This window comes from Pseudopodoces humilis, chromosome 7 (assembly GCF_049639895.1).
Source record: "Pseudopodoces humilis isolate 2021_Gansu_Grassland_sample_001 chromosome 7, ASM4963989v1, whole genome shotgun sequence".
Classification (NCBI taxonomy): domain Eukaryota; kingdom Metazoa; phylum Chordata; class Aves; order Passeriformes; family Paridae; genus Pseudopodoces; species Pseudopodoces humilis.
In genome coordinates, this window is record NC_142206.1 from 17,976,852 (window position 1) to 17,995,149 (window position 18,298).

The following is an 18,298-nucleotide window of genomic DNA, read 5'->3' on the forward strand; positions in this document are numbered from 1 at the left end:
TTCCTCCCTATTTCCAACCTGAATCTCGCTTTAGACAGCTTTAGACAGTCCTCTTGTCCTGTCACTGGTTCCCTGGTTTTTTGAGAAGAGACCAACCCTCACCTGGCTACAACCTCCTTTCAGGGAGTTGTGGAGGGTGTTAAGGTCACCCCTGAGCCTCCTTTTCTCCGGGCAAAACAACCCCAGCTCCCTCAGCCAAGTTCCAGAAGCAGGGAAGTCATATTGCATATGAGGTTACTGCAATATCACAAACTTAAGCTGGTTATTTCTTTCTTCTTTATTTTAAAAGCTACAATATTCAGGTAGCTCAAGGAAAAACAACCCTTGGATTTTGTCTGCTCATAAATCCATCACAACAGCTTGGGGGAAAACAGTAAATAAGATATTGGAAGAAGAGCACAAGAGGCCAAAAGAAGAGCATCTGCCTCTGGATGTGCTATTTGCGACCAAAGTCAGGTAGCAGGCTGTGATATTAGTGTGTGGTATTGATTTGTTCTTAATCCAGAGAAATGCCCCTGTAATGAACTCTGCTGTGCCCTTAATGATTTCATATTGAAGGATGTTAGGTGCCCTGCTCATAACAGAGTAACAGCAATTCCAAAAATAGCAATCCTCATAATAAAATGTTATTGAGAATCCTGAATTTCAATATAAAAGGGACTCTGCTGTACTCAAGGGCTTACAAGATACAAATGCATACTTTAAAAAGTTGTATTAAAGTCATGTTGGTACCTGAGTTACAGAGACACCATAAGATGCTACTCGAGGGAGCAGCTGAGCCCCAGGTCCCCAGGAAACTTTTAGGCAGATGTAATATAGGCTGGATTTAATCCCACCAGGTGTCAGGAGCTAGATGTCTGGAAAGTGCTGAGATGCTTTTGTGAGCTGCCTGCGAGGGCAGGAGAATGTGGCTGAGGTGCTCCTCAGCAACCATCAGGGACAGCACGGGCACAGGGTGCTGGGCCAGGTGCCACGTGCCTGGTCCTGGCTCTGCTGCTCATCCCCAGCCTTTGGCAGGTGTCCCTTCCAGAGGGTCGCTACCAAGCTGCCACTGCAACTGGTGCAAGGAGGCTTGCGGGAGAGGGTGGCTGCTGCCAGCTTCCCAGCAGGAAGAAGCATTCCCACCAAGATCTGGGCCACCACAAAGAACTCAAGAGCTGAGAGCATGAGGTCTAAGGTTGACTTCACTTGCAGGTGATTCCCCAGCCCCAGCTGTGTCAGTGCTGCAAACAGCAGCCCCAAATAAAGCCCCCCAGGCTTCCCGGCCTCTATCAGCACAGAGCTCATCCCGCAGGCTGGCCCAGGGCAAGACCCCGTTGGCTGTGAAGGATGGGGCTTCCCCATCTCCCTCCACAACTCCTAACTCCTAACCCTAACCACATGGCTGGTGCCAGAGCCCCTCTCCTGGACTAGAAGAGCAGAAGGGAAGACCCAGCCCTGCAAAGCGATGTTGGGGAGCAGTTTCAAGCCTTCAAATAACCTTCAGGCACAAGCCAACTTCATTCAGAGCAACCAGGGGCATCTCCTGCCACCTCCAGCAGGACTGGGGACAGGATTAATTAGCTGGAGGAAACAAGGGGTGAACGTTTGCCTCCTACAAGCCCCAAAAACAAGCTCAGAGCTTGGTTTTTATGTTATCCAGGATGCAGACTGGAAAAAAAGCCATCAGCTCAATTATGCCTTACTAAAACCATAATTGCCTTAATTACAGCCCATTGCTCCTGACCCCTGCCCAGAAGGTGATGTCAGCCAGGCTGCTGCTACCTGCAGGGTCTGTGTGTGGGGCAGGTGGGAGCACCTGAGGGGACTGTGGCTTGCTGCCTCCTCCAAGATGCATTCCTGGGGAAAAGTGGTACTAAAAAACTGGACCAGAATGGTGAACTTGTGGCCCTGAACTGGCTCTAAGGAGGGGAAGCAGCAACTGTCTCACTCTCCCCAAACCCCAAACTCCCTCTCTGCTCCAGCCTAGCTCCTGCTCACAGTTAACCCACAGGCTGGCAGCACCTGGTCCTCCCCAGGGAGACAAGCAGCATCCTTGGACCCTGTCTCTGAGAAAGACTGAATCCTAAAGCAGTGAAAAAAGAGTAGCAATGCATGGAGAGCAGAAGCCATTTGCATCCACATTCCAGAAACCTCTGCCTGCAAGAGCAGAATCAAGTTTACTCAAAGCTCCAGGCTATGTGAAACCAGAAAAAATGAGTGATTCTAAACCAGAATGGATTTTGAAGAGGAGTGCCACCAGAGTTCAGCAGTTTTGTGGGGTCATAACTCCTTTGGAGCAGTACTTTTATTGTTACTTACATTACAGGCAGAGCTGAAGAGGTGCAGCTGCGACTGGGGCTCCGTGGAGCTTGGCACAGCTTGTACAGGCACTAAAAGGAAGTTTTCAATCTAAGAGGACAAGGAGAAGGAAACACTGCTAGGAATTAATTTGTCTATCGTGCTGAGCAGGCCCTGGTGCAGGGCTCAAAGTGAGAAGGAGCTCAGCTCTCACTCAGGAGGTGCAGGATGGACTTTTCCTGCACTGCTCTCTGCTCTTCCACTCCCATCTAGCACCAGCACCAGCACCAGTAAAATCTGAGTAGCTGCTCTTTTCACCAAAGGGGTCATGAGCTTTGCCAAAAACCCTGGTACAAGAGGTGTCCTCAAACCTTCAGGCAGACTGGGGACACAACTCCTGTATTCCAGTCAGAACCGCAACCACATCCCCACCAACCTACTGCTCTGCTTGTGAAATGCTGCCTCTTCTCGCCCACATTTGTTAAAATTCAGTTCACTCCCTGAAGGCAGAGTTGGTTTTTTGGTGTAAAGGGGGCCAAGAGCCCACATTTTTTTGGAACTGTGATTTTAATAGCCTGATCCCACGACATTACCTAAGTGAACTGCAAAATACATGTGAAAAATCTATTTAATGCATATACAACCTTCTCCACTGTTCCATGATTTAGGGCTCTGCTCCCTGTTTTGGGGTTCAGGATTTTTCAATCTGGAACTGTAGACAACATCAAATGTTTCTTTTGAATAATCCTGCCACAACTGCCAGCTAGAGCCTAAACAACTGAATCATTCATGAGCCCATCCACAGAGCACGAGGCATTCAGCAGAGGAAAGAGCATGTCAGCCTTTAACTGGTTGCTATTAAAAACCTGAAAAAGGGCGGTTGGAGAGGGAGGAAGGAGGAAAAGGAAATAAATTATAATGTTGATCATGTTTGTGGAACGATGATGGAAGACGGGTGGAAAACACAAGGACAAAATGTGAATTAGCCTGGGATATCTTAGACAGTTGGGCACATTTAAATGGGACAAGATTTAATTCAGGTGAATATAAAATAGGTCTTGATGATGCTCAGTATATAACAAAGGAATAACATGCAAAAGAAGAACCACAAGAGCTAGGTATGGAGGAACATGCCTTCAGATGCCATTTTGTAATGACATTAGCTGTTATTTCAGTCTGGAGGGAACTGAGCTGACAGCCTCTAGGAGTGAAGAAAGCAGCTGAAGTTCAAAACCTGAGCCTGCTGCCTCACATTTCAGGTCATCACTGCTTAATTCTGCATCCCAAAATGGGCAGCAAGGAATCAAAGCATGTAGAACGACATGAGAAAGCAACTAGTCACTTAAGACTTCTTGAGAGGGTAAAAATGTGATTAAACAGGAAGCTCTTCCAGGAACTGAGGAAGAAGGAGAGGGGAACCAGGACTCTGGAAGGATCAAGCACATTTTTCTGGTGTCAGACTTCTGGGATAAAGGGGTCCCAGCATTTCTGAGCAAAGTAAGAAATACAAACCCCACCTGTAAGGGTTTTGGTGTGCAATGGAAATCCTCCAGCATGGCAGATCTACAAATGTGCATACACACAGATAGAGTCAAAGCTATAAAGCGTCACCCCACACCTCTGCACCCCGGTGTCAGTGCCTGCTTTGGTTGTCTCGGACCCCAGGGGTGCAAGGGGCTCAGTGTGACCCTCACGCTGCCCCCATGGCTGCCAGGGACACATGTCACAGCTGTCAAAATCACATCTGGGACTGCAGGGGGGCAGGGTTGGCTGTTGCTGTCCCAATGCAGGGACAGAGCAGCCAGTGCCAGGATCAACCCTGCCAGGGCACGGGGCTCTCCCTACACTCCCTGTGGTTAGAAACTGCTCTTCTCTTGTCAGCAACACAGTTCACTACACAGAAAAATGAAACCTGGAAGTGCTTTATGCTCAGCAGCTCATTTTTGCAGAAAGTAGCATAATCAGAAGAGGGAAAGCTACTGATCCTGATGGCCTCGGCCCCACGCCGGCAGCCGGAACGCAGGAGCAGCCTCCTTTGCGGAGCGTTAAGAGGACTTCAGAACCCCAGAATGGTGCACTTGGAATGATGCTGGAATGAGTCACTGAATGCATTTGGGGGGGCATCAGCATCCTTGCTGCTCATGTGATGTGATTATAGCTCGTCTGAGAGTACTACGCTCCCTCCCCACAAGGAATTTGTCATCTTTGAAAGCACCACATGAATCTGCTTCCCCTTGCCTCCGTGGCCAGCTGGGAAAGGAGAGAGCATTCCCCTTAGCCTTTCCCAAGCAGGCTGTTATTTGTCCTATCTCACCAGGGAGGAGAGTATCACTGCCTGAGCCGCGATTTTCTCTCCACTGCTTGCAGCCGTGCTCAGTCCCAGCCCATCAGGAAAACAAGGACATTACAATCACCACTGAAAGGAGGCTTCATAAATGGCAAAAGAAAGGGGCACCAAGGCCTCCCTACGGGGAAAAATTCCCCCCAGTTAAATGGCAGGAGAAAGGGTATGTCTGTGAACTGGTTCGCGGTTAGAAGCAGCCTTGCAGGGGGGTGTAACATACTCATCTTGTTTGAAACCTGTTGAAAATAGAGTGACTGCCCAAAGCTGGACCCTTGCAGAAACTGCTTACGACTACAGCTGTTCTCCCTTTTACTCCTGAGCAAACTGTGCTGACCTCCTGGCCACCCCAGGAGCGCAGACCCTGGGCTAAGCGCTGCAAAGGGCAATTAGCACAGCTGAAATCTCCGGGTCCGAGGTGAGACAAGCCTGTGCTGCTGTCTCAAGAGAGGGGGAAGCACCCAAGAGAGCTGAGGCAGTGGGGATGCTGTAAGATGGCAGCTACACCTTGATCACGAACACTGCAGAAGCCCTTTCTAAGAGAAACAGAAGTTGCTTTAAAGCAATAGTTTCATGCTTAGAAACACTGCTCCAGACGTCACAGACACCACACCACGACAGTATTGCAGAAAGGGTGCCAATTCCCCTCTGGGGGTGGGAGAGGGTGGCTCTGGCCACACCGCACTCCTAAGGACACAGGGGAACTGGACAGCCCTTCCTTCTCCGTTTTGCTCCACCTTCACCTCACTTCTCCTGGAAATTGGGGCTTGGGAGGAGGTTCCGTAAGCGTACAGTGTCACATTCCTGTCCTACCCGTGCATCCCGGGAATGCAGAGCAGTCCCGCAGCGGGGCACTGGCTCACGCCGCCACTCCCGAGCCAGCCGTGTCTGTCTGTCCTGCACAGGCAAACGCAAAACCTCAGCTCAGAGCCGAGGGCAGGCCAGGTCCGGCTGTCAGCCTGTCCTGCGTGAGCAGCCCGGTGCTGCAGCCGGAGAACCGGGGCCATCGCTGGGGCTGGAAGGCGCGGCGCTCCCTTCCCGCGCGGCATTGCCGGGGCTGGGACACCGCCGTGTCCCCATCGCCACCGCGCGGCCGCGGGCGGGGACAGCGCCAGCACCGGCCATTCCCGCCCGACAGCCCCAGGGTCACGATGGAAAACGGCATCGGTCTGCTCCCGCTTTCAGATCTGCCCCGGTCAGGTCCAAATCCCATGGAATTTCCAAAAGGACACATTTATACCCCTGTGGCAGCTAATAATACACTAATAACTACCAATATTAATAAATCTGCTATTCGTTCTAATGAATAATCATAGTTTTAGGTTGCAAGAGGCGATTATGCCGCTGCATCCTAGAACATAATATTGTAAATAGAATTTAATAGATCCCAACAATAGAATTTTTTTAAATTGTATTAAAAGCTAATACCAACACTAAAAATGCTAATGCTTACAGGAGATTGTAATAAGCACTAATAAAATAAATGAATACTACTAATTAATAATAAATATAAATAAAGCTAATAACCACCCTTGTCACTATCCTGACAGGACAGAGGGCAAATGATGGGTGACACCACTGGGTGACCCTGAGGCCTCAGGGGTCATGGGTGGGTTTTGATCCATTACCCCAAACTGCCCCTTCTCATTAGGCTCGAGCTCAAAATAATTAACCCCTGTGTTCTCATTTGACCCCTTCATCAATTATCAGAGGTTCAAATGCCCTCCAGTAACCCCTGTGACCTGAGGTACTGCACCCTGAGCTCTCAGCGGGGAGCAGCCTGCAGCACCCCACAGCAGCTCACCATAACTAGGCTGGCAGGGGCAGGGATGTGAAGAGACTCTCCCCCAGTTTCCTTCCCTACCTGGTCTCTCCATTCATCTTCTTGAGGAGTTGGCTCCTCAGCAGCAGGATCTGAGCAAGGCAGAGAACTCACCTGGCTCATCAGTTGTGCCACACACACTCAGTACAGAGACTTAAGCTTTATTTTTTCTATTGGCCAGCAACTTAAACTGGGTTAAAAAAAACCAAAAGCCATGAATATTGTTACACAGAGAAAAAGTATAAAACAATTCTGTTTCTTTTAACAACAAGCCAACTTACTGTTTATGTCTCATTCTTCCTGGCCTCTCCCAACCCTGTAGAATGTGTTTGAAGGGAATGGGTAAAGGCAGCTATGAAGATATGCTTAAGAAATCAGAAACATTGCTTCAAGCAACATGCTCAATATTTTCCTCTTAGTTAGTAGTCAATACTTGTTAAGGAACTTTACTATAAAACAAGAAATAATTTAGAGATTTCTCCTTTAGATCATTACAGAATAATTTAGATGTCTTTCCTCTCCTTACTGTTGTGGAACCAAGGATACACCTCAGTTCCTCCACCTCTCTTTCTGCATTAGTTGAGGATTATTTCATAGGACTGATAATGGAGGAGTTTCAGATTGACCTGCTCTGAGTTTTAACATGTCACCCTTTAGCTCCAGCCCACGATTTCTGCTCTGTGAACCAAAACCCCCACGATGCTGCAAGACCCTTTACTGGTCTGGTTGATTCTGCTTATGTTGGCTGCCTCCTGCCAGGGACAGGGCTCAGCCAGCACTGCTGAAAGGCCAGAAGAGGGATGAAATTTATTTATGAAGGTCTGAGCTTGTCTACACTGCTCAGAAACACCACACTCCCCTTTCTGCTGCTTCATGAGTGTAACAGGCATAGCAGGAAGGAGAGAACAAGACATCCTGTGAATCCAGACTATGATCCTGCTGGCACCAAGTCCATGGCAATGTCTGTGTCCTGGATGTATCCAGGACCCCAGTGCAGAGACAATATTTAGTTAAAACCCGTTCCTCAGCAGCAAACAGCTCACCCAGCACTACCAATTTACCAGCTACACTGGGGCAACTGGTTGAAACTGATTCTCCTGACTTTCTTGGCACTAACCAGTAAGGTGAGCTTCCAGACAAAGCCAGAAAACCTTCAGCTTAATTTGTTAAAAAATTAACAAGCTCTTTGGAGGCTGAAAAACATTGGTATATATCAATTTCCTGCCAAGGGAAGCAAACCCAGAGGTTTTAGTAAGAAAAATCAAACCAAGGGAACCTTTCAACATGTAACAGATAAAAAAGGTATTTCAACTAACTGGGCAGGCCAAAGGGTAGCAAAATATGGGAGATCCACAAAACGACCATTTCTTCACCAAACCTCATCAGGAGATAGGGAAGTGGAAGTAAGAGTCCTCACTCATGCTGGAAACCAGTCAATAAAATAGACTAGACCCAAAAAAAGGCAGTCCATCATCTTTGCTCCAGAACTGCTGGGAAGCAAAAGGCCTCTTGTGGCTCCTAATGGCACTGCGTTGGAGGAGACTTCATGGAAGAGGAGCAAGAATTTCTGAGAAATCCTAAGGCACCCACAACATCTTGGCAATATGAGTGTCACACCTCGATTTCAGCTGCACCAAGTTGTGCTCCCAGTTGGCTGGGCACAGAGCTCCTGCCCCCAGTAAGCAGGCAGGCATCTTCTCTGGTGAAGAACAGCTGTGTTAGGACATTGGTGCACACTTGGGAGGAGGGAGAGAAATCTTCCATGTAGGAGAAACTCAGCTCTGGCTGCAGCTCAGTGCAGAACCATCATCTGTCCTCACAGTCAATGCCCAGTACTGCTGAGAAGTCACTTCTCAAGAGAGCAAACCATGACTCTTGTACAGCATCCTGATAGCTTCATGTTGGCTTGGGAAAAGCCTCAAAGGAAATGGCCTTGGATAATTCTTGCTTTGTAGTTATATCAAGGGACTGTTGTGCTAAAGCTTCTAGCAGAAGATCCACAGCTCTTTTGTTTCTTGATAGTGAAGAGGACCCGCTGAACTCCCAGCTGCCTTGTACACAGAAAGAGGGTGACTTTCCCCAGAGGGGCAGGTAAGGCAGTGCATGGTTCTAAAGGCAATCAATTACAGAGCCAAGTCCTCAAGTTGCAGACACTTTGGTGGTGGTGGTGGTGGAGGGTGGTCAGGTTGGCAGGTGCTAAGGGAAGTGGCAGAGGGGGAGCGACAGAGCTCTCACAGCTATTAGTATGGTTCTGACTTTAAACTCTTGTACAAGCAGCAGGTGAAAATCATCCCAAAGATCTACAGTGTAAAGGGAAGAAAGAAATACATGAAAACCACAGAATGGATGCAGTGGAGTCAGCAACTTGCAAACTAACAGTTCAGACCCACATTGGACTGTCAGCCAGCTCCTGCCTGGGGATAACACACTCCAGCTTGCAATAGGCAGCAGGAAAAAACAATCTGTGCTAATCCTTGTAATTAACCACCAGTAGCTTCCTGAGGTCTAATTTGGCTGCTTGCCAGAACAAAAGGGAAGATGAGGAACTCCCAGACACATCTGCATCATGAAAAAAGAATATCCTGTGCCTTCCTCTTGTAAAATGAGAATGCAAGACATTCACATGCTACACCTTTATTCATCACCCTTTCACAAATCATGTCAGACCCACAGAGCTATTCCTCAACCTGACACAGCTGAAGGAAAAATTCTGGATAACTTGAGATAATCCTTAGGATCCCGGGTGGGAATGTCCCTGCTGCGGGGCGGGCAGTTTCGGGACACAGCCACAGGAGGGCTTCTTCGGGCTGCCGAGGTATGGCCTCCCATAGTCCCGGAGCACAAGTCCTCCCCGGCCCTGCAGGATACGCAGGGAATTCACCAGACTGGCACAAAGGCTTTTGCTTTGGACCTGGTGAATCCTCGGGTCGCCAAAGTACCTGGTAACTTCTCACCGTCATGCAGGGAAGAGCAATAGAACATCTTTTTTCCATCCCTCAGCTCAGGAGTTCCTTCAATTTCTGCCCAACACCCCAAAACTCCCCTCAGCCCTTTTTACCTGCACACAAGCAATGCTGATGCCCACTGCCCCAATAATTTTCAGATGCTCTTGAATGAAGTTTTCCAGCTTGGTAATGCAACCACTCTGCAGGGTGAAAGGAAGAACATGGAAAATCAGCTTCATTTTAACCTCTTGTCCACTTTAATCCAATGTTTGCGACCCTTGAAAGCAGCACTTGAAAAAATGGTGTCTGTGGGCAATCTCTTCCCCCAGTATCCCTGGGAAAGCCAAGCAGATGATGTGAACTGCATCATGCCTGGTATTGCTCAAGACCAGCTGGCTCAAGAACCTCTGAATAAACCCAAGGTGGCTGCTGGAAGTTCAGGAGAAATGCAGAACTGACCATATCGCACACAGAGTGCCGTTCTTCTCTCAGGTGTATGGAGAAAGATTCCCTCACTCACTGCCTAGCTCCTGCCTGGAAGGGATGTTTATTCCTGTGAGACCAAAAGGCCAAGGAAATGCTGCTAAGTGCATCCAGTACCCACAACCCTAACATAACTGAAGCCTTTTAAAAGTAAATTCTTCCCACTGCTATTTATTACAGCAGTGAGTTTTAGTGTGAACCTGGAAAGCCAGCTCTGTCTGCCTCTGCCTCACAACTGTCAATCAAGGACCAGAAGTAGCTCCATTTGCACCTCATGGAGTGATTCCAGCCACAGGAAGTTGTGTCCAATATAAGATTTGCATCCAAATCTCTTGCTAGAACCAACAACCTCTCTTGCTTCCCACCATAATTAATGTACCCAGTGGTAACAAACTTAATTATTTTCCTCTAGGTCTGCATATTAAATAACAGCCTACAGAGCTGAACACTCAGCTAAAGAACTGAATTCTACATTCTCAGGAATGCTACTGACTTTGCAGCCTCCTGACAGTTTGCAGTAATAACCCAACACCATCACTCCCTGCCCACCTCCTTTGCACACTTAGTGACAGGTGCCTCTGAAGCCCTTCTGCTCTTTACCTCCTTGTAGATGTTGGAAGGATGGTCTCTTCTGCCACACAGGTCAGTGATGGTCTTACAGCAGCTGTCCGGGACTTTCCTCCCACTGGCCTCTGAAGATTTGATCCACACGCTGTCGGCCCAGTCCGTGTAGTTGTTGCTCCCACAGCACTTGAACTGCACACACAGAGGGCAAAGGCTGAGCCTGTGGGCACTGCACCCTTCTCCCTCCAGCCTCCTACACCAAGCTTTACACTCCTTTGCAGACACTCCAGCTATCTCGTGGGTTTGGTTTTTATATAATTATTTGTGATTTTTGTGTTAAGAGTTCCTCAAATGGCCATTTAAATATCAAGTTGATCCATCCTTCAGCAGCTGTGACTTTTGTTTACTGCTGGGACAAACTGTAACCAGAGTGCACCTGCAGCTGCCTCAGCTCATAACTGCGTGTTAATGATGGCAACAGGATAAGTTTAATTACCAGTTACCATCACAAATCCACCTGCTATGGCACTATGCAAAGAGTAGTCCCTGTGCTTTGAAAATGCCTATGCACAAGGGCCTTTTCTGTGGGAAAACCTGTCAGAACTGTGGCAGCCCTAACCTGAACCACCCCTGAGCCAGGCACAGCAAGAAACAGTGGCAGGAGAGCTCTTCTTTCATTACATCTTGCTCTCTAGGGTACTGAAAAGCTTAATGAAAAATGTCAGCAATTTCTCCAAAGCTTTGAACTGGGAAAGTAGAAGCAGCTGTCAGAGTGACTAGGCAGCTCCAGTTCACTAAGAGCAGTTCAGATATCATTTCCCCAGTGCTATTGGTCATGCAATTCTGCCAGTTGCTTGGCTCAGGCCCTGCACCTCACCCAGCTTTGTCTTGAATCAGAACATACACTCAGCATACAGAAGAAATACCTGCAGGCTGGACGTCAAGAGATGCCTTTTGTGTGCTTGGTTTTAAGCCCTGAAGTTGCATTAACTCTCTTTGCCTCCAGAGACACCCACCTCCTGCTGCAGTTTGTCCACTGCACTGGTAACACTTTCTTCTCCCTCCTTCCGGTACTTCTGGGTCATGGTGTTCTTCAAATTTTGCTTCAGCTCCAGGCTCAGCTAAATGGAAGAGACATATGGGATAAAATCACAAGGCGAACTCACTCCTCAGAAACCCCTGCATACATTCCACTGCCTGTGCTGCAAGAGGAGGACCTAGTGAAAGCTACAGCTTCCTTCAAGATCATCCTCCAAGGCTGGACTGGACAGGCTTATTTCCAAATTATTACAGATCAGGCCTCTGTTTTAATAACTGCAGGGAGGTACTTTGGGATCAAATTTTAACCTGTGTTACACATCCCCACATGGCTTCTCACCTTGAATATTTAAGATTGCCAAGACATTCCTGCAATGAAAGGGAATACAAAAGTGTGCCTGCTTAAATGTGAATATGCCTGTGAGACCATAGTCTTCCTCTAAAGCCTTTAAAAAAATACTAAAAACTCTATTTTGTGAAAAATTCTAATCACTCTGTCCAGTAGCAGGAAGAAATCAGAGTACTTGGCATGATGGACTGAATCCATATAGATCAAAAAGCTCTTGTATCATCTTGAAAAAGGATGCCCCAGGAGGGAATTGTGTGATTGCAAAAATCACTGCAAGGCCTTTCTTGCTAATAGAGAGACAAAGTCTGATTTTGCAAGAGCAGAATTTCTGAAAGCATCATCGTAAACCACTGGCATGTTCAAGTGATTGGATTCAAAGACTTATTCCTATGGAGACTCTTTTAATCTAGCCAAATTCTTCTCAGCCTTTGGTGAAAGCCAAGAAGTGCCAAAGAGCCACATCCTTTTTTTTGTTATCCTGGTTGCATCTCTTTCTGGTTTTTTCATACTGGTTCATGCAGCAACACTGCTTTTAGTCCAACACCTTTGAAATTCCAGGTTTCCTATACCAATAAACAATGGCAACATGCATTTTAGATGGGGTCAATGGAATGAACAGCTGAGCAACCTCTTTATATACCTTTTATTCCACATAATAAGTAGTAAATGAGAGGTCAAACATCTGGTTATGTTAAACTGTGGAAAATACAGTCTGGAGTTTATTCTCCCTTTGAAACACTGCTTTCTCAAATCCCACATGTCAGATGGGGACAACACCTACCTCACAGAGATGATATGAGGTGCCCTTCATTAATATTTGCAAAATGTTTTGAGATCTTGGGCTGGGAAGTTCTATGGAAATGCAAATTAGCATAATATAAAGAAAAGAAAAGGTTCAGCAACTAGAAGGCAGAAGCAAATAAAGAGCAGAGTCCATTAGCAGAATTATTACTTGGGAGAAAAGCAGTTACCTGCAGGCTCACAGGGAAGAACTGCAGCATGGAACAGAGATAAAGAACCAGTTTAGACACACACATGCAAACCTTAGATACCAAAGCAAGGGCTGAAATAAAAAGGTGGCAAACAGAGCAAGCAAGAGAGAAGCTGGATTTATCAGCCAGAGGACAAAGGGATGTGCAGCTGTTGATCAGAGATGCACTCAAGTGATCTAAAGCACTCAAGGGTACAGTTCTGAATATGCTGTCCCTTATTTCAACCCAGGGATCAGCTCCTCTTCATCTATTGTCACATATGAACCTCATGCCTTTGCACAGATGGATGGACAGATCCTGGCTCCCTGCCATGCCTGCCAGGATTGATCTTTTCCTGTTAAATATGCACATTCATACCCCAGATCCCTCCTGGCAGGAGCCTGTACATTTCTTTGGCTCCTTGCAAACCACCAGTGCCCATCCAAGGCAAAGCACAGAAGGTCCAAGAGAAAATGGAATGGCAAGGAGTCCTGGCAATGAAGTCAACAAGATGGGATGTTCAGATGCTTTTCAGACAGCCATTTGATAACAATCCTAATTTGCCACTTCCAATCAATTTCCAGACATGAGAGCAACTTTGCAGGCTTTTTGTGCCTTGGTGGTTAAACTCCCTTTGAAAGTGAAGTGATGAATTGAGCTCTGCTCTCAGCAACTGCAAGAAGTGCCAAGCCAGACCTGCAGCTGTTGGGAGCCTGTCCTGTTTCTGCAGCCCCTCAGCTGTACTGCTTAAGTAAAGCTCTCAAAAAGCTCTTGACCTGAAAGGACCTCTCAGCTGGTCCACTCATTACCTTTGCTGGAGGCAGCAGGAACTGTTCCTGTGGCCTGAACATGCTACAGTGGCACCCACACGGTTTCAGTTGCTTGCACTGTGCCTTGAAGGCTGTTAGCAGAGTTCCTAGATCTACACAGCCTCAAAAACTGTCTTCCACAAGGGTCTGCAGAAAAACAGGGCACAAAGTGCACTACAGGAAGGAGCTGAGCAGCAGGGCTGAGCAGCCCCTTGGAGTAATGACCACCACTTTGTCAAAAGCAATAAATAATCCAAGGTCTTTTGTATATGGAGGGGAGCGAGTAGGTGAACCACAGACCTACGTCCCAAGCATCCATGACAAATTTTGGCTGGAGAAATGGGATGATACCAAGCTGCTCTCTCTCCCTTGTCTGAGTCTCCAAGGACTAATGTCCACTCACCTGTTGGTAGTAGATATAGGCCAGGATTCCTGCAATGATCTCCAGGAGAAAGATGCACAGCAACAATATGAAGTACTGTAAAATAAAGGGAAAAAGACATTAGAACTGAACATAAGGCGATGCCAGGCAGCAGCTTTTCTTCACCTGTTAAAATGCCTGACTGTCTTCACCAATGCTTTTCTGCAGCAGTGTTCAAAAGCAGGGGCTGGGATTAAGACTCTAATAGGGTAGGAAAGGAACAATCCCACAGATTAATCAAAAAACACCAAACCACAGAACAACTGAAGACAAGCAGCAGCAAGCACAAGTTTAACTCACAGAGCCAGAGGGATATAGAGAATGGAAAAGTGCAGACAACCAAGATAATATCACTGTACAAAAGAAAGTGGTTGCTAGATAACCTAATGACTACTCAGTATCACAGAAAATATCAGATTCTGACATCAATGCAAAAAAAAATTAAACTTTTGCTTGTTTTGACATTGTTTAGGGTATTTCACCAAGTTACTAAGGAGCAACGTATGTTATAAAGATGATTTAATGAAGCCACAGAGGGCCCATTTCACCAAATATACAGCACAGCAGCTAAGCATAAAGCATCATTTGTGCTCCCAGTGACTTCTGCAGGGCTCAGCCATAGGCTGAGGGGCACTGTTGAAGTGGATTCAGCACTGATTCACAGTCATTGCTGGGTCTATGTGCTCCTGAGCTGGGATCAAGATGGAAAAGCTCAGCATCTCAAAACCAAAGTGAGAAGAACTCCTAGAATACTAATAGGAGAATATGACTATTTCTTAAAAGGGCTTAGTGGCAATGAAGTGAAAAGGGTAAGCCCTGCTTACCACAAAGAGAATCAAATGGGCAGTACAGAAAACTGTTTGGGAGTCCTGTTCTATTCACAAGCAAGTAAGAAAGCCAAACCCATGAAGAATATGTGCAGTGTATTAAAAGGACTAGGCAGGCCTGAAGGGCCAGGATGATGCGTCCACTTCCTGCTTAGGGTCCAAGACAGCTTTACAGGGAGGACCCCTCTCATGACAAACAGCCCCTGCCTTGCTCATGGTCAGCAATTACCAGTTTCTTTACAGATCCACGCTGTTCTGTGACTGCTATTAAATTAATCTTTCTCTAGATAAAGCTGGAGAGACTCCAGTTCCAGCCAAAATAAGGACTCAAGCTAAGTTCCTGTAAGAGCTGGCTTCTCCAGGACAGAACAAACAAAATATTTCCCATTTTCTGTTTTACCCTCAACCTTAAGAAAGGTCTGTGACCAAGAGATTAAGCAAATGGCTCCCTACAAATGTAACTGGACATCAAACCTGCACAAAAAAGGGCAGTGAAGACCTGGACACAGCAAGGATGCCTTCTGTGTAATCCCCACCGTGCACTCTTTTCACTAGGTATTTCCCAGCGCCTTCTGCAGGAGTAAAAATGACACAAACACTCAGGCTTCCTGTTTCACCCCTGCTGGGCTTCAGCAGCTGCAAGGGAAGGACAGCTGGGTTTTATCTGCAAACCGGGCTTTAATCTGAGCGCACAATCTCGGCCTTTCACTCCCCCGCCCCAGGCTCTCCCCCGAAGCGATCCAACCATCTCCGCTGCCGCCTGTACAAGGTACCCATTCATCCCAGGGCAGTGAGTCACCCACTGGAGTGCAGGATAGCTAAAGGCTGATCCCAGCACTCCCAGGAGGTTGAAAAGGGACAAGAAAGGGTTGGCAGGCCTTGACACAACAGCTGGCTCTCTTTTGCTGGGACCTTGTTAATGCCTTAACTGACCTGACATAATTTCTCTGCCAAGGAGGGGCAGGAGGATGGCAGGATGCTGAGAACAACCAATGGACTGGAAAGCTTATTTATTTTTCCTTGCTTTGTGTGATGTCAGATGCACTCAGGTAGAGCTAAAGCTATGTCACCACAAGATCTCTGTTCACTGTGCTGGCTTACAATGGATAGAAACAAACACGTATCCAGCAGACCTTAACAAATCTGAGTCACAAGTAAAACCTTGTGAGGGAAGTTAGTGCATCTACCACCCATGAACCCGACCTGTCTCTGCTGTTACACTCCACCATTATCTTACTCTCATCGTTCCCTCAGGGCCACTTGTAAGTATCATGCTGATATAGGGGAGCAGCAGCTTTCACTCTGGACACACACAGAGCTCAGGGCTGCTCTCCCTCATCCTCAGCTGTAGCTGCAGGGCTTTCTTAGAGGTCTGCTATGGGAGGGGTAGGCCAGCTCTGGCATGGAACTGTAAGGACATGCCCTACTTGTTTCCCAAGTCAGAAATGTGTGATCACCAGAAGCTCTCTAGCAAACACGCCTGGACCTGGGTGGGCTCTATGCAAAATTTACCCTGGCTCTGGCTCCAAGGCAGAGGGCTATTGGGTGTCTCCTCAAGATCTACAGAGTTCAAATTGATTCCATCCAGTTTTGAGGGAGGTACCAAGTGTTAAGTGTGTTTTCTCTGAATAACACAAAAAATGGTTCAACCCACTTACAACCCAAATAATTATCTGGAGACGTCTTTCTACTACCTGAAAGAGATAGATAGCAACAATACTCCTAAATCAGCAACCTCACTTCAGTGGGAGGGTTCCAGGCTGAAATGCAGCAGGAACAGAATCCTAATCCATGTGTGTTCCATTCTCCCTGTCCAAGGTAGCTGACTAGAAAAGGCAGTGTGTGAGGGGAGAGGCCTGAAGAAAGTCACCTTCTCTCTTTATAAGCAAGGTCTCCTATTTGACATGTCTTTCCCTGGGACTCCTGCTGCATTTTGACTGAAGTATCATATAATAGTGGTCTGTGTCCTTGTAAAGAGCTGGATTGCAGCATCACAGCCAGCCAGGCTGCAGATCCACTGCCTTGCCTGCTCAAGGAGCCAGAGAAATTCCACCTCTGTTGCCCAAGCCTCAGCACAGCACATGGTTAAGGAAGGCCAGTAAGAAATGACAAAAAAGTAGCACAGCTGTGAAGTGATGAGCAATGAAATACTATGAAAAGCCTTGAAGTGGGATCATAAAACATAGTTACATACAAGGCAGAAAAAAAATTCACAGCTTCCCAACATTTCAAGAGAAAAACTAAAAACCAGATATGCATTTTACAATCAGCATCCAAAGCTGTCAGTAGTTGATTTTTAGAAGCACCAAGGCAGCAATGGGGAGAGCAGAGCTCTGTGCTGCTTATTCTGCTCCCTCCCATATTTACATGGGTCTCTTGTAGAGAGGGAAAGTGGGACCGGCTGGCACAGCCCTGGGGGTGACTGTGAAGCTGTCAGGATTACTGTCTGAGCTCAGAGCTGGCAGAGGACCCCAGCCAGGCTCACCCAGCCCTGGCAAGCACAGGCCTGTCTCAGATTACTCAGGGCAACCAAAGCAGAGCACAAGCAAGAAGAGACAATAGGTCTGTCACAACCAGCCACTCCGAAAGGACGCGTGGTGTAAGGAGACAGAGTGACCTTTTATTCCCAAGAGACAACTATTAGTTTTCTATGGCAGAATAACAAAGAAAACCCCACTGGATTTTTATACGTAGCTTCTGGCTGAGGGAAAAAGACAAAGGGAGATCTCTTTGGCATGGAGAGTCAGTGAAGCAAGGCCAAAACCAACTGCTACAGACCAAGAGCCCACTGAACAAGCATCAGCAATGCACTCACTGTGTCTCCCTCTGTATTTATTGTCCCTCCCTGCCTTACTCTGCCTCTCAGAGAGATTATCAGATCTGCACAGCAGTGAAGCATCAGGCTTGCTCACAACTCGTATTTCTGCTCCTCTATCCAAACTAAAGAAGAGAAATGGGGTTGGTCAGGTAAACGAGGATTTGCAAAAGGAGGAGCTGGTGGCTGAAGTATCTTTTTCTGTACCTGTGAAAGCAAGGAGCCACTGATTGTTATTTTAGTCACTGCACTCAGCACTGCAGCCCAGACTAAAACAGACTGCTGCCACACTCCAGACTCCAGAAAAAGGGAGATTTGAGAAGGAGCAAGCAAATTAGAAACCTCAAGGCTGGTAAAAAACTTCAGTGTAGGTGGGTGAGCAGGGAGCTCAAGAAGTAACACAGAGAAAGCTGTAAAAGAAGCAGGAGATTATCAAAACAGCATGGCTCTTTTTTGTGGAAGCAAGACTGAAGTAATTGTTTTGCAACTGAAGAAAATCTTGAAAATGTTCTGATCTTTGACAACCAAGTGAAAAAGTATATTAATCTGGCTTGAACCTAATGTCATTAAAAGCTAGTTTCGTTACAGGTCTCTCATATTTTCCTCCCTCTTTCTATTTTTCCAAACAGAATA

The 18,298-nt window shown here is 47.0% G+C and overlaps 1 protein-coding gene across 4 annotated transcripts in view; it reads right to left on the bottom strand.

Moving 5' to 3' along the window:
• Nucleotides 1–6,588: 6,588 nt before the first annotated feature.
• The window catches only part of CD151 (CD151 molecule (Raph blood group)), a 32,512-nt gene continuing 20,802 nt past the window's right edge, over nucleotides 6,589–18,298 (bottom strand). For all 4 annotated transcript variants that reach the window (XM_005522367.3, XM_088058093.1, XM_014252153.2 and 1 more), the window contains 5 exons: nucleotides 14,006–14,080; nucleotides 11,452–11,556; nucleotides 10,472–10,627; nucleotides 9,502–9,588; nucleotides 6,589–8,743 (listed from right to left, as the gene is read on the bottom strand). In XM_005522367.3, the coding sequence (XP_005522424.1) occupies nucleotides 8,684–8,743; nucleotides 9,502–9,588; nucleotides 10,472–10,627; nucleotides 11,452–11,556; nucleotides 14,006–14,080 (483 nt within the window). In that variant the 3' untranslated portion in view covers nucleotides 6,589–8,683. The remainder of the gene's footprint in view (nucleotides 8,744–9,501; nucleotides 9,589–10,471; nucleotides 10,628–11,451; nucleotides 11,557–14,005; nucleotides 14,081–18,298) is intronic.